The 15,081-nt window shown below is 46.4% G+C and overlaps 1 protein-coding gene across 1 annotated transcript in view; it reads right to left on the bottom strand.

The window, feature by feature from the left end:
• Nucleotides 1-11,232, bottom strand: part of LOC149357219 (uncharacterized) — a 44,533-nt gene extending 33,301 nt beyond the window's left edge. Inside the window, exons 1-6 of the mRNA XM_089584480.1 lie at nt 11,140-11,232; nt 8,711-8,749; nt 8,550-8,657; nt 4,906-5,029; nt 4,148-4,245; nt 738-895 (exon numbers count right to left, since the gene is read on the bottom strand). Coding sequence (XP_089440606.1) covers nt 802-895; nt 4,148-4,245; nt 4,906-5,029; nt 8,550-8,581 — 348 coding nt within the window. The 5' untranslated portion in view covers nt 8,582-8,657; nt 8,711-8,749; nt 11,140-11,232 and the 3' untranslated portion in view covers nt 738-801. The remainder of the gene's footprint in view (nt 1-737; nt 896-4,147; nt 4,246-4,905; nt 5,030-8,549; nt 8,658-8,710; nt 8,750-11,139) is intronic.
• Between the last annotated feature and the right edge of the window lie 3,849 nt (nt 11,233-15,081).

Genomic DNA, 15,081 nt, shown 5'->3' with positions numbered 1-15,081 from the left:
AAAGAAATTGCAAATTGATCAATCAAAAGATATTGTAACTGGCTTCATGGATGATGGGAATGAAAGGAAATCTTGCTATGGCAGTGTATGGCGTATCAAGATGTTGGATTCATCCAGTAGCTTTTGTAGCGGCCCACAAAGCATTGAGACCACAGCCGGCAAAGGAAACGAGACAAGGGAGAGGCCTTTGCCCTGCATTGCGCACAGTCACGGTGGTGATGATGATGATTCCTTAACAACTGGTTTACGAATATACACTTAGGTAGACTGACATGTGCCCAGAAACATGAATGAGGCTGTTGTACACTGCAGCTGAAAGTACACAGGTAAAATATTTCTTTGCAAATGCTGACCATTTCAATTAAAGTTTTGTATGCATTAACAGCATTTGACAAGCACATAATTTAAACATATAATTAAAAAGTTTAAACTGTATATGCAAGTAAACCATGGAGTAATTAAATAACAAAAAGAACTTGCAACCTTCCCCCTCACTCAAAAAAGTTCAGGAGTTCCTGCAAAGCATCATCAGCTCTTGCAATAAGCAAGCTGTTGTTAGATTTAATTCAGCAGCTTGAAACAAAAGGTCATTTGGTGAAAGCACGCATCTGTGATCAAGAGGCGAACACTGTCAGCCTGTGAAGAGTGCTCATCCATTCTATCCATGAGCCAGATTAGAACACACCACCTGAACATCTCAAAAGCAGATTGGCAAAGAAACTAAAAGAACAACACACCTTCAGGATGCCCTTCGCTTACACGAAGTGTTCAGCAAATCCATGTGTGTGGCACTGCTCACTCTCATCGCCGTCCAGGAGCTTCCTGTTGAAGCCTAATTTGCAGCAGAGTTCGCGTAGAGGTAGATAAGCTTTTTAACAGTCTGGACACCTGAGCTCTGAAAAAGCAGGACAAGTTGCGGTACACAATGACTGAGGGCTCAGGAGACCATGTCATCTTTAAGTTGTGTATAAATACGGTTACCTAATAGTGTTTTGACAGCCCTCAGTACAAGCAACTGCGCTCCATGAAATGTTGGCAGATTGCAATCGAAGCCTTGCTCCTGCTGTGGACTGATCAAAACCAAGACTTTTAATTCACTCCTCATTGATTCACTCACTAATTGCAGCAAGACCCCTTGCAGAACTTTTTTGTAATATATCGTAAAATACATGGCTGTGATGAGACATCTAATGTGTACCAATTCATGGCCAGTGTAAAAAACATATCTGGGTTGACAAACTTTTCAAACTGTATCAAGGAAACAGTGAAGTGACAACCAATGCATTCGTTACCACCTTGGAGAGTGTTTCCGCATTGTTGTCACCAAGCAACACACCAACCACAAGCCACAGCAGGCAGGAAGGCTTTAATTCATGCAACGTGCAAGTGTCTTCAAGAGATTCCGCTTGCATAGTATATGGAAATGTTCAGTGCCATGTTGCTAGCACTCTTGTTAAGAGCTCTCTCTATCTGAGGACTACAGAGTGCACATGTGCGAAAACACTCCTTAAAGCATATGGTAGCTCTCTCTGTGTACAACACCAATTTTTCACACTACTCAGGGAGAATGGTGTTCCTCAGCACCTCTTCAAGTCAACTCCTGCAACCTCTGAAGAATGTCTAAATTATATAAAGGAATTCTATTCCACCTTCAGACAAGAAATCATGTACTATGCCCACTTTTCAAATGTAAGAATCTGGTTGAAAGGATGCCAAACCAGCAGGCTATCTTTCTGTTCATTAGGCTGCAGTCTGGAATTTCTTAAATTAATCTGCCACAAAAAGCTACAATGGTACAGGGCTGCTGGAAAGAAACACGAACTAAGCGTAGCCTAGGGGCTGTTCACTTTAACTTCGGTAGAAGCAAGAAGATGCTAGAGTTGTCCGTGAAGCATTCTGGGACAACTCTAACAACTTTTTTTACCATTCACGTCAAAGTGCAAAGAAAAGAAATTTGATCAGCAGAGCGCATAGGCACCGCGTTGTTTGCGTTTCTTTCCATCTCAATAGTACATCTCATTCGTCAACAGAAGCACAGAAACAGTCAAAACACAGTGCTCCTGTAAAAAATAAGCATAAATTACTAAGTGTTTATATTCATGATAGGTCGTATTAGTATACGATTTAAATATTTGGTTTTTCATTGCTGCGTACAGCTTATGTGCCCTCTCGAAGTTTTGTTGCACTATTTATTTTTGTAGATATAAGTATTTATATATTGCTTATTTATAATTATGCTCTGATTGCACATGTACTGTACTGATTGCTTTTGCTCCTGCTGCATTTCTCCTTTTACAAAATGCAAGTTTGCTTTCTGGAAGTATCGTGACCCTTGTTAGTCTGAGCATTGTTATGACCAGATGTTCTCAGTTTGCTTGGCACTCATGAACCCAAAACAGCTTACAAAAGGAGACAAGGAACCCTGTAGTCTGGCTCGTTTTCTTCCCTTCTGACAAGCGCACGGCTGTTGTGATTCCCCCCCCCCCCCCTCTTTGTGTGTTCACGCCACATCCATCGCCACAAACGCCTTTCCCAGAGCCAGTGCGAGGTTCTGCTAAAGTGGTGTTTCTACTAGCACGCGCTCCCATGCGACCTCCTGAAAAGAAAGGTGGAACCGGACACGAGGGACGGATACGACTCCTTGATTCCACGTACCTCAACTGCGGCATGACTGCCACCATGTGCTTTTCCAGACTTAAGCAGTTCCCCTTAAACAGCACCCAACGCAGCAGTATTGACCCTGCGACCATGTGTGTACATCTGCCAGGGTGACCTCACTCAATGCCTGCTGCCACACGCGGAGACGAGCGTATGCCATTCAACCGCGCCTCGCTCTTTCGTCAACTGCGCAGGTGACGCCGCTGCAAGTGTTCGCCTTTGGGCGTTTCCTTGAAACAAGTTATGGGATCCCCCTGGCCGGAAGAGACACTTCCAGGAGACTTTATCCAAGTGACTCAGCCGAGGAAAACGATGGAGCGGGGAGCGCCGTTAAAGGGGCCCAGAAACACAATCTTAGTTAACTGTTTTGCCTGTTGATTGCATACAGTGAGTTATAATGGTGGTATTAGCGTCGGTAATACCGCGTACATTCCGTTTTTTAATACTTTAATGTTCTCCCAAAAACAACTTCATGGCTCTGATGGTGTCGCCACAGAGTGGCGGATTTTTAGCAGCGGATATGACATCACCTGGCGCGAGCTTGATGACCGGACAAACAGTAAATATACTGCAAATTGTGTGAATAAATAGAGACACATTTTGTCACCTGTCTGCGTTTTATATTATATCAACGAAAACAATTTGCTTGTCTTAGATAAAAGCCCTGCAAAGCAAGCAAAATAAAAATACACCACCAGGGGCGCTCTGGCATGGAAACAACACTGCCAGTCTCAGCAAGAACGAGTTACAGAGAGCAGGCAACCATGGAGTACAAACTTCCGCGACGTGCTCTGGCTGGCTGTTTTGATTGGTTGCGCCAGGGGCCGTCATTGGGAGAGCGAAATAGGAGTGGGAAGCCCCGCCAAAATCGAGTTGAGGGCAGCGTTTTGTTTGCTTGTATTTTGAAATTTCTGCACTGAATAACTCCCGTTCCTGTGCATCGATTCCTGTAATTCTTTTTAAGTCAGCATCTGTGTGACATAAAGAACCCACCTGAAGTATAGCCGGTATTCCCCCAGGCAGTGTTTCGCAGCCCCTTTAAGGAGTACCCAATCGCGACACAAAGCTAGCCAATGAGCGTCGTTAGCTCCACTCAAAGGTGGCGCTCAAGACGAAATCCCTACGATTGGTAGAAAAAGGCGGGAAGACCACGGGAGGGACTATTTAAAGCGCTCGACACATTCATCGAGCAGCAATTCCCTCAGCGATTACCTGAGACACTTCTCAGCCTTTACCCTGTTTGTCTCTGTTTGTAAAGAATTTTGTAAATATGTGAATATAGTTTTTCCTTTACTTCCCCTGCTCCCTGTCTCCGGCCCACGTTCCTTCCTCTGTCAGCACAGCGGTGGTGCTCCTGGACCCGATGCCCGGTGGAACACACTACTAGCCCAGCAAAACATCACAGCCACACAGCCACTCAAGAAATCCCGTGCAAAAAGTTGTGAAATGCAAGAAGATGTTGAGGCATGCATGGCTTTAGGTTACTAACCTTTGGTCATAACTGTTGCCCACTGCTGTGGTGTTCGGAAAATTAGTAATGTCTGGAATCCACAGGCAGCGAAAACAGACTGGCTCAGGTGTTTGGCTCTGTAACAAGAAGAAAGTTCACATAAGATGCGACTTGGTTGATATGTATGCTAGTGTGGAATACAAGCATGCTAAAACTATGATAATGTGCTACTTATAATGTTTGTTTGTCCATTCATGAGGTTTAACGTCCTAAAGCAACTCAGGATATGAGTTGACTACCTTTTGACCACCAATTTTGACCACCTGGGGTTCTTTAACGTGCACTGACATTGCACAGTACACGAGCCTCTAGAATTTCACCTCCATCGAAATTCGACCGCCGCGGCCGGGATCGAACCCGCGTCTTTCAGGTCAGCAGCCAAACACCACAACCACTGAGCCACCGTGGTGGCTGCTACTTGTAATGGCTGTGTTAACAATTTTTCCTCTGGAAGTTCTAAAGTATGGGGTTTGATGCCTCAAAACAACAGATCAGCTATGAAACACACATTAGTAGTCGCCAGCAGATTATATTGCACTATGTGGGGTTCCTTAACGTCTGCTGGCACTGCACAGTACACGGACTGGTTGCAATTTACCATTCAGTAAATTGTCCAATGATGTGCTCGGTGATCAGGACCAGGGTCTTTACCGCATGAGGATGAAGTGGACAGACTGCGGAGGGAAGCCTTCTCCGAACAGCAGCGCTTTCGGTCACGGTAGCTCGATGGCGCCTACCTGGCTCGCCTGTTTCCGCTGGCAGGGCATCCGATCACAACAGTCCATCCGCCGCCAAGAAGACGCCACAAAGTGGTTCCAGCTGATCGGTGCACCACGAATGTGCGTCAGTGTCCGAGCCCATCTGGTCGACAGGTTGGCCAGGAAGCCCTGCACAGCTTGCAATGGTCCTTGAAATGGAGCATTAGCGATCAAGCCTGCGCTAAGCCCATACCCCCAGCAGGACAGCACACAGCCAACCTCCGAGGAACTGCCAGGTTATAGGATAAGGTTAAACAAAGGCTGTAAATTTTGATACACAATACAGCCTTCGCGTCGAAAGCGCATGCCTGGAAAGCTGGCCTATCGGACCTAGTTGAGCCAATTTTTGTTTTCTTGTACTGGAAGCCACTCGCTTCCGCATTTTGGCCAAACAAAACCACTCAAACTCGACGACAAAGGGAACAAAACGGTGGCACTTCAGAGATGCAAATGAAAAGAAAACAAATCCAAATTGTTTTCCTACCTTAAAGGGCAACTGAAGCACTTTTTTTAGAATTTCGCGATATTCAAGGATTCAAATCTATATAGGTTGTAGGTAAAGCATGCCAAGTGTTTTCGCACTAGCATTTAAAATAGTGACGTAATCAACGATTGAATTTTGCACTTCTCCTGAATGCACCAGAGTAGTGCAGAGAAACTCAGCGTGACGTCACGGAAGGTATGATTTCAAATTACCGCTGTCGTCAGCCACACCCTGCCTTGACTCGTTAGACGCTGCCAAACAGCTCTCGGCAGGGTTCGCCTTCTGTGGCGTTGGTTTTTTCCTTCAAAGCAGGCGTTTGTGTGTTGGAAATGTACCGATACCTTCGATGACGTCATCATGTGCCCCCCACTTGGCGTTGTGCGATGCAGAGAAGCTTGAAGGGCGTCCAGATTTTAATCAGCGATTACTTCACTATTTTAAGTGCTAGCCCAAAAAGACTTCGCATGCTTTACCTGCAGGTTTCACACATTCGACCCTCTTAAACTCGTTGATTTCTAAAACCTATGCAGTTTCCCTTTAAGAACTTCCTACAGGACCACTGAGAAAAACGTGTTTTGAGGCCGTCGGCGTTTCCGTTTTCTCGCCCTCTTTTGTAACGGAGTTCAATTTGTAATCATCATGACAGTTACGAACATGCTGGTTTCCCTTCATTTTGCATGACAGGATCCTGCCGTCACCTTTGCATAACCTTGAAAAGCTGTGCTCAACATCGGAGCCAAGGTTGCATTAATCTCCCTAATGCCTTAAACAAAGTGACTCTAGGCGCTTAGGCTAGTGACCTACAATGGGCCATCTTGCTAGCTCTTTCGTGTGTCAGCAGAGGCTGCCAGACATAGGCACCACCACTGAATGGTGCAAAACAATTTGCAGCAAAACAAACTCTAGACCACTGCTGCGGAAGTTTACAAAAAGCATACGAGGACTATACACTGTCAAATCTTTTTCTGCAGGAAAGCGAAAAAAAACGAAAAAGCAAACAGCAGAGACTTTCATTCTCGGAATCTCCTGCTAACAACCCACGTCGAGACTCGAAGAGGTTGCCTATTCTTCAGCCGCGCCCTGCGCGGTCGCAGATGGAGAGTAGCTTCAGCTGCCGCGGCACGACGGAAAGAGAAAGTCTTAAAAATGCTTTGGCACGTGCGAGCTCGAGACGCCCCGCGACAATGATTCGTTTCGTACCCCGGTCGCCCATCTCCAACAATGCGATAGGGGGGGCGATCGAGTACGAAAGAAATGCCTACGAGTATTCCTTTCTCGATTCAGGAATGCTCTTCGAATGGAGCGTGTTCTGCTGCATTCTATCGTGTGGTAGCTAGTTAGTTATATTGATTTTAATGGCGCAAAAGCAACTGAGGCTATGATGCGCCAAAGTGTGGTAGCTGCCCGTGCTTCTCTATGGCCCACTGCAAGTTTCACCCGTCCTCCAAGAACTTCTGCAGTGTCGCCACAATGGGGCCTGTGGCTTTCGCTTTGTTCAAACCCGTCTAGTCAGTCTGGCCTTCATTCAGTGCCTATCGCATCCAGAGTGCCGCGGTGGCAGTCTTGGACAATTAAGTCTTGGACCGACCTTTAACCTTACAGGGCCCCCGGCCTGTACTTTGTCCGTTCTCTCGAGAGCACCCCTTGGCTTGGCTCTCCCTGCGCGCGGCTGACTCCCGGAGACTGCCCTAGCTGTTCAGTCCTGCGTGCCTCCCTTTCTTGCGGTGACCTCACCCTTCACCTCTGCTCTTTGAAGCAGCACCGAGCCGCATTTCCCGCTTGAGTTCGAACTATCGGTTCGTGCTTTCAGTGAGTCACTGCTAGTCGCAGTATCTAACTGTCCCGACGGCGCTTAACTCTCTGCTGAGCACAACAACTTGCTCTCCTGAGGCTTGCTATTCGACCCTACAACCCTAATGCTCTGGCCCGCAACTTGATCTGAGCCATGCTCTTTGCCTAAGGTAGCGTTTTTGTCCTGGGTATTACCCTCTCGACTGCAGGAATCCGCCTCCTTCCCGGAAAGTGCATGCTCCTCTGGGCTCAAAACTCCCCCATTGCAGCTTTCCTTATTTCTAGCGTTAGTGCCCACACTATCCCCCGAGCTCTTATGGCTTGTGGATTTACACTTTTCCTCATTCCTAGCATTAGTGCATACACTATCCCCCGAGTCATGGTTTGCGGATTTGCACTTTTCCTCATTCCTAGCATTAGTGCATACACTAACCCCCGAGCCCTTATGGCTTGTGGATTTGCACTTTTCGCTAGCTTTTCAACCAAAATTATCGGTCCTCATTGCCAAAGTGGCCTTTTTTTCTAGGACCAAACCTGCCCTATCCTGGCACTTCTGAGCAGCAGTCGTGCCTTCTGGCGACTGAGCGGAGCTCCTAAGTTGGTTTCTGACACTCTCATGGTATGCCTGACCAAAGTCAATATGGCTTTCGAAATCAGCCTCTGCGGAACTTCGGAAGTATCGGAGGAGAGCACTTTTAGCATTCGCGTAGTTTTTCGCATCCTCATCCGACAGGTGCGCTAATATGTTGGCAGCTTCACACGGGAGGATACCCAGCAGCATAATAGACAATAACCCCGACCTAGCTGCTCCTCCATACAAATTCTCTCAAAATTTTGAAGAAAACTGCTGAAATTTTCGCCTGTCCTGAAAACACTTAACCTAGATCGAATTGTTTGCATTTTTATCAAGTTATGTTCATGCGTGAGTTCCCGCAGCTCTCTTTCGCAGTTTTTTCCCCGCTCTTCCCGAGCTGCTTCTTCCCACTCCCGCATTCTTTCTCACGCCTGTCGCATTTCTTCCCGTTCTCTGTTTAGCGGCTCCTGAATATCCTCCTAACATTCGACTATCTCCTCCGCGTCTGCACCGCTTGCCTCAATGGCCTCAAGTAAGAGCGGTTTCCTACGGGTCAACCAAAAACCGATGCCAAATTCCCCGCATATCAGAACCAGGTGCGGTTTGTGCACATTTTTCCAGTCCATGTCTGCTCTCAAGCGACGGCTAGTCTCTACTCTATGTGGTCAGAGAAAGATTCCCAGGCAATCTCTAGAGCCACCTTACATTACCTAGGTTTACAAATCCTGAAGATGTACAACCTGGCAAAATTCAGAGACAAGGCGGTACACTTACCCATACCAGAGCCAGGACACAGCACAGACCATCACACCGCTGCCATCCAGTTGATGTGCTCGGTGATCGGGACCAGGGTCTTCACCGCATAAGGACGAAGTGGGCAGACTGCAGAGGGAAGCCTTCAGGAGAGTTAGCTCGATGGCGCCTGCCTGGCTCACCTGTTTCCACTGGCGGGCCCTCCGATCACAACACTGACACTGTGGTAGGTACAATACCACATAGAAAAGCACTTGTGGTTCCTTGTATACACTGTGCACTATCGTGGTTATTTGTCTTAGGAGCTATTTATACACATGCATATTTTGGGTTACCCCTTAGTGTGTCATCACAAAAAACTGAATTAATGACCTCCGATTATTGCTATTTTGCGCCAGCCACAGCATCAATTCTCCAGCGAATTTTTTTGTCACTCCACCTGACACTCAACCTACCTTAGTCATATTTCTCTCCCCTTGTTATCCAAAAAAATCAAGTAACTAAAAAAGGGCATGGCGCACATTCCATGCCCTCAAGCATGAAAGCCTGTAACTCATCTGGCAAGAGGCAAACATGCTCAAGGCTAGCCGAGCCAGGCGGTGAACTTGTATTGGTGTCTGTACAATAAGCTATAGCATGCTATGTCCTGCTTGTTATACTTGTGCACTGCGGACTCTTCTGCATGAGTCATAGCCTTAAACTTCTCAATGGCTTCCTCTGTACGTGTTTATGGAGCAACATTATTTTTATTTCTTTTTCATCTGTCCAAACTAATTTATGTATGTGTATACTCATAGCCACACATCGATATATTTCAATTACAAGTGAAATGCTTTACTTTATTGCTATCTGAATCTGCACAAAGTTATTGTGTATACACACACATTTATTGATGTAGCATTTTCTTATGTACACCACCCTTCCCTTGACAGTACTGCACCTTTATGCATTTTGATTTTTTTACAGCGGCTGTCACCAAAACTGCCATACCACTGACGCTTAGATTCATCATTTTGAAGCGAAAATCTTCACTAGGCTCATCAACACCGCGCTTCGCGTGAGCCGGAGGCCAGATTTCCCACTTCTATGCATGCGCGAAACCGAGCGACATCACGCGGAGCTCAGGTGGCTGCCGACTTCATAATAAAAAAAGAATAAAAATAAGCACAGAAACAAGAATAAACGAAAGAAATAAAATATTAGAAAAAAAAAGACAGTTTGCCAGGAAACTCTCATAACCACGCCTTAAGGGAAGGAAAATGAAAAGAAAATTGGTTGGTTTTAAGGAAAGGAAACGACGCCTGTCTCTCTCATATCTCAGTAGATAGCCGAACCACGCCATAAGAACCACGCCATAAGGGCTTTACGCAAAATGAAATAAAATGAAAATTGGTTTTAAGGAAAGGAAATGCCTGTCTCATATCTTGGTGTACACCCGAAAGGCATGGACACCACAGTAAGTCTCTAAAGCAACCTTCTAAGACAGCAGCGTATTCACTACACCCTCGTCTCCTCCTCTGCCTCCGTACAGGCAGTGCGTGGATGGCCAAACGCCTCCATCATTATCGCGGTGCTCCCAGTGCATTGTGCGCTAACTGCGACGACAGCCATGACGTCAAACCAAGCGTAACTGAACCTTCTCGCTTGTATATCCAGGCTTAACCACAGCTAAGCCATTGCCTAATTTTTTCTTAGTTTTGAAGAAGCCGCATAGCGGACATTCATTAGTCTACTCCCGCAGCAGGAGCCCACCGGCCACAGTGCCATGGACATCGTTTCAGTAGCGCACCGACAGACTACTCAAAGGCTTTTATTGCGAAAGCTATACTACGCCAGGTGTCGCCTCTTCGCGGTACCGCAGCCTACCCTTCACTGTCGGTGGTCAGTCATGTGACTACGGATATCATACAAGAGCTAGAGATGGGGCACCAAGTCAGCTCTTATTCGTAGTGGCGACTTGGCTTTTCTTATGTTTGCATTCCTTAGTTTGCACCAGAGGAAAATAAATTTGTGTGCAGTTGACCTACTGCTTGCCACTGTCCTAGAAGGAATGAATCGAGCTCTCAAAAAGTCTACAGAGAGAATACTGACGCTGCATCTAGTTAGTTTCATTCCCGCTGCCTTTGCTCAAAGCATAATTTAATTTCTTGCCTTTTCCCTCGAATGCCAAATACAACACTAATCCGGCAGTTCCTGAACGCGGTAACGTTTTCGCGGTATCAGTGTAAGTTAAGTTAAACGCGGGAAAACCCAAGTCGCCGCTACGAATAATTCAAACAAGGTGCACAGATCAATGCAATAGAAACATCCGGTAAACAAACGAAAACGGGAAAATATGACGGCCACACTCTTAGAAGGGAGGAGGAGGGGCGCCGCTGCGGGGAGGGTTGTGCCGTTTTCTTTAAGAGCCGTTTTCTTTAATCGCCTGTCATTAACACTGAATTATTTACGCTTCTGCTTCTCGAGCCAGCGCCCTAGGCAGCCGATAAGCAAACGCACAGCTCACCACCATGCTATCTCCACAGACTCGTCGAAATACAGGAGTGAATAAGCACCTTCCGTAGGTATTTAGGAAATCATGTGGGAAAGCAGCGCGGGAGCAGGTAGTTACCAGTATGTACGAAGCTTGAACCGAACCAGCGGCAGCCAGACCGGGAACTCGGGAGCAAGAGCAACTAACCGCAACCAGCCGCAGAAAAGCGCACTGCCATCTTGGATTTTTGGATTCGCTTGTTTCAGCTTGTCTCAGGCTGGCTTAGGAGTTTGAGCAAGCTGTGGTTTGGGTTTTCTGCCACTCCCGGGCACCGCCACTGTTTTTGCATCATTTCATTGCTCAAAAACTACTACGAAAGTTATAAAACGTGTGCAACAGCTTTAGCGGCAAAATATAGTTTTTTTTTTTTGTGTGTTACTAAAAGGTCTGCACACACGCAGCCATTTAATGCGCACCTTGCTTTCGCGCAACGTTTCTAGATAACGTTGCTTTCGCGTAATTCTTCTAGCGGAAGTAAATCACAATCTTGCACAAATTATCAACTGTACAGGTGCAGTCAAAAGTAAATGGAAGGCGCGACAGCGTGGCAAACCATGTCACAGCGCTTTCTAACGCCGGCTCTTGTTAGCTCGGTCGCCAGGAAGCCGCGCGCGCTGTCAGCAGACCCTTGTCTCGAGCATACGGCCATCGCTTTCGGCGGCTCGAACAGATGCGTGTTGCTTTTCAAATGTGACACCACTGATTTCACGGGCGCTGCCTGCCGCTAAATGCGTCATCATCACTAAGCAATCAAAACACGCCGATGATAGCAGCGTCCGCTCGCCGCCACAAGGAGCACGGGCCAGCTGCTGACTATTTTCAAACGGTGCAAATCGCTCTTCAAACTAATCGCTGGCAGCGCCCGTGAAATCCGTGGTGTCACATTTGAGAAGCAACAAGCATCTGTTCGAGCCGCCGAAAGTGATGGCCGTACGCTCGATACAAGGGTCTGCTGATAGCGCGCGCGGCTTCCTGGCCACCGAGCTAAGCAGTTTCCAGAGCCGGCGTTAGAAAGCGCTGCGACATGGTTTGCCACGCTGTCGCGCCTTCCATTTACTTTTAACTGCACCTGTACCTTGTGTACCATTGGCTGTTGAAGAACGTGCCCTGCTGGCAGCTTGATAACGCTCGGCCAGCAACTGCAGCCGTTTCAGCTACAGAATGAAGTTTTTTAAGTACCTCTTTAGTTGGCTCGCCTTACGTGCTTACTGTGTGTTCCTATAAATGCCAATGTATCTGACAACCTCGGCATGTGTAAATAAAGTTTTTTTTTAAACACTTCTCACACAGCGGAGCGCGTTGGGAAACGAAATAAATAGTGCCCTCTGCTACTTCGGGTGGAGTACAAAAGATATCGCGACACCTCTCACTCATCACCCCTCCACTGACCCAGGGAGCCAGCTATGCATACTTCCTTTCCTTAAAATGATCGGAGTGCAAAACGTTGCCAATGTCAATGAACGCCGACGGTCTACGGCTTCAGCGCTGCGTTTCTGGTTCTGAAACTTGAGCAATGGCTTTAGCGGCGAAATACAGAGTTTAAATTTAGATTTAACTAAAAGGTCTACTCACACGCAGCCATTTAATATGCACTTTGCTTCAGCGTAGTTTTTCTAGCGCAGGTAAATCACAATCTTGCACAAATTATCAACTGTACTTTGTATACCATTCGCTGTTGAAGAATGTGCCGTGTCGGCAGCTTTAGTGTTCATCCGTCAGCTGCAGCGGTTTCGGACTGCTTGGTACAATCTATATCGCGAAGTTTGAATGACCGCGATCATGGAGGAAGTTCTTTCCTTCCTCCATGACCGCGATGAATGTTATCTCCAGCCGTGCTCACCCACAGCAGGGCATTGCCGTGACGTGTATGTTTGGGCGGCGTGAAATGAAATTAAGGAACAACTATCAAAAGAAATCGATGTGGCCCTGTGCTACTTCGCGTCAAGTACTAAAAGGGCATACTCTCGCGTCCGAATGTTGGAAAACACTTTTTCGGAGTCATAGGAGGTTTTTAATTATTATAAAAGGCCAGTTGCATTGTCTTGAGGTCGAGGCCCGGTACGGTTCTCGACATTCGCCAACCCACGCAGCGCAGGTCGTACCGTGACGTGTAAATCGGGGCGGTGCGAAAGTAAGTAAATGCAAAATATTAGGATGACGAAATTAAAAAATAAAGAAAAAATACGAAAAAATTATACATTGTTGTCTGCTACTTCGCACAAATTTAAATACAAAAACTACCGATGCCCTAAAGTCGTGCCTGAAGCCGAGCTTCGGTGCTGGGTGTGTATGCGTCGCACAGCAGCACCGTAGAGATGGACGGTGAAATGCATTGTGGCAGTGGTCTCGGCGAGCACGCCACACACATTAGCTGTGATGGTGCTGAATGCGACACAAAAGACCCTGTGAGCCGGTCATATACCCCATTACCATGCCCTGAGGTCATCTTTTAAGGGGAAATTAATACCTCATCGTTAACGAAAGAAGGTTAATTATCAGCAGAGGTGTCACACTTTTAATTTTCTTCATTATGGCCCCTCTTTCTTCTTTCACTCCCACTTCCTCCCTTCCTCTACAACTGGATGACAGCTGTCCGGGTGTCCACTGAGATATGTGAGGCAGTTACAGCGTAATTTCCTTTCCTCAAATACCATCTTCATTTTCTTCATTATGGCCCCACTTTCTTTTTCTTCTCTCACGCCCACTTCCTCCCTTCCTGTATGGTGGGGTACAGGTGTCCACCGAATGACAGAGGATTACTGCGCTATTTAATTTCCTCAAAAAGTCTTGCGTTCAAAGGGCATGGCGCTGAACATGTTCCCCGGACTCCCTGGCAGCACTAGAACATGCTGTCGCGTTCCACTCCTAAAGGCGAAGGTTAAGTGTCATTAATTAGCATTTAATTAGTATTTAGTCATTAATTAGTAATTAGCCAGTGATTAATATTTTATTATTACTTAGTAATTTGTCATCAGTTATGTGTGACGTCATCCAGCGGTGATGCAGTGCCACAGAGGCAGTCAAAGTGGTGCAGAAAACGCTTTTGACTCTGCACTTTAGACAGCCAAAGTGCCCTCTGAATTTTTTGCTTTGTGAACATTAACTATGAAGGGTGCCTACATGCAGACTTCACGAACTTTATATAAAAGCATCTCACCAATGCACGGTGTAGAGTGGCAGGTACATTATTTAATGCTATTTAATTTCAATGTTTGAAAAGGCCCTCAATCTCGTTAGTTTTGTCTGACAATGAGCACATAGCACTTACCAAAAGCATACAGGCAGCTACACCACTCGTGTGATGCAAGTATGCACCAAAATGTGAGTGACGAAACAAAATTTTTCATGCTCATCCCCACAATTCCTTTGCTGTAGGACAACAGTAATGCATCTGCAGCAGCACCGGGCAGCTCCTTTCAATGCAGCAAAATTCCTCGTAAGACGAGAAGGTTTGATGTCAGGAGAGGTGAAGTCGGCTGGAAAAAAATGTCTTCACATATGGTACTCAACATTGGGGAACGGGACAAACATGGAGGTGGATAGTGAAGGTGCAGGGTGATGCCACATTACAAACAGCTTAATGAAGTGTGCAAGACATTTACTTTATTCGCTTCATGCAAGTTATTATCAAAGCATGCTCATACACACTCATATTGTCTAGTGCACATGTCATATTAAGCCTGAACATGTCTAGGATGAGGACAAGGAGCTAAAGGAGAATAAAAACAATGGTGAATCAGTTACAGGCACCACAAGTAAGAAGGAAGAACAGCAACACAACAAGAAAAGCACAAGCATGCACAGCAGCAAGACAACACAAAAATTGAGGCAAGAAATGCAAGGCTGACATGAACCTTAGAACAATATTTGTGGGAGGCGGCATCACAGACAGGCAGTGGTATTCTGGCAAAAAGTCCATTAATGCAGCATGATAACACGGGATGATGTGGTTTGGTTTTGGCAAGCCCTGTGCACTCCACGAGCAATCTGCAAAAGGCCTCAGTAATGTTTCTTGCCTGA

This window comes from Amblyomma mixtum, chromosome 3, assembly GCF_055824585.1.
Source record: "Amblyomma mixtum isolate Tamu chromosome 3, ASM5582458v1, whole genome shotgun sequence".
NCBI classification, from domain to species: Eukaryota; Metazoa; Arthropoda; class Arachnida; order Ixodida; family Ixodidae; genus Amblyomma; species Amblyomma mixtum.
The sequence above is the reverse complement of the archived record's forward strand: the minus strand, read 5'-3'. Positions and strand labels throughout refer to the sequence as shown.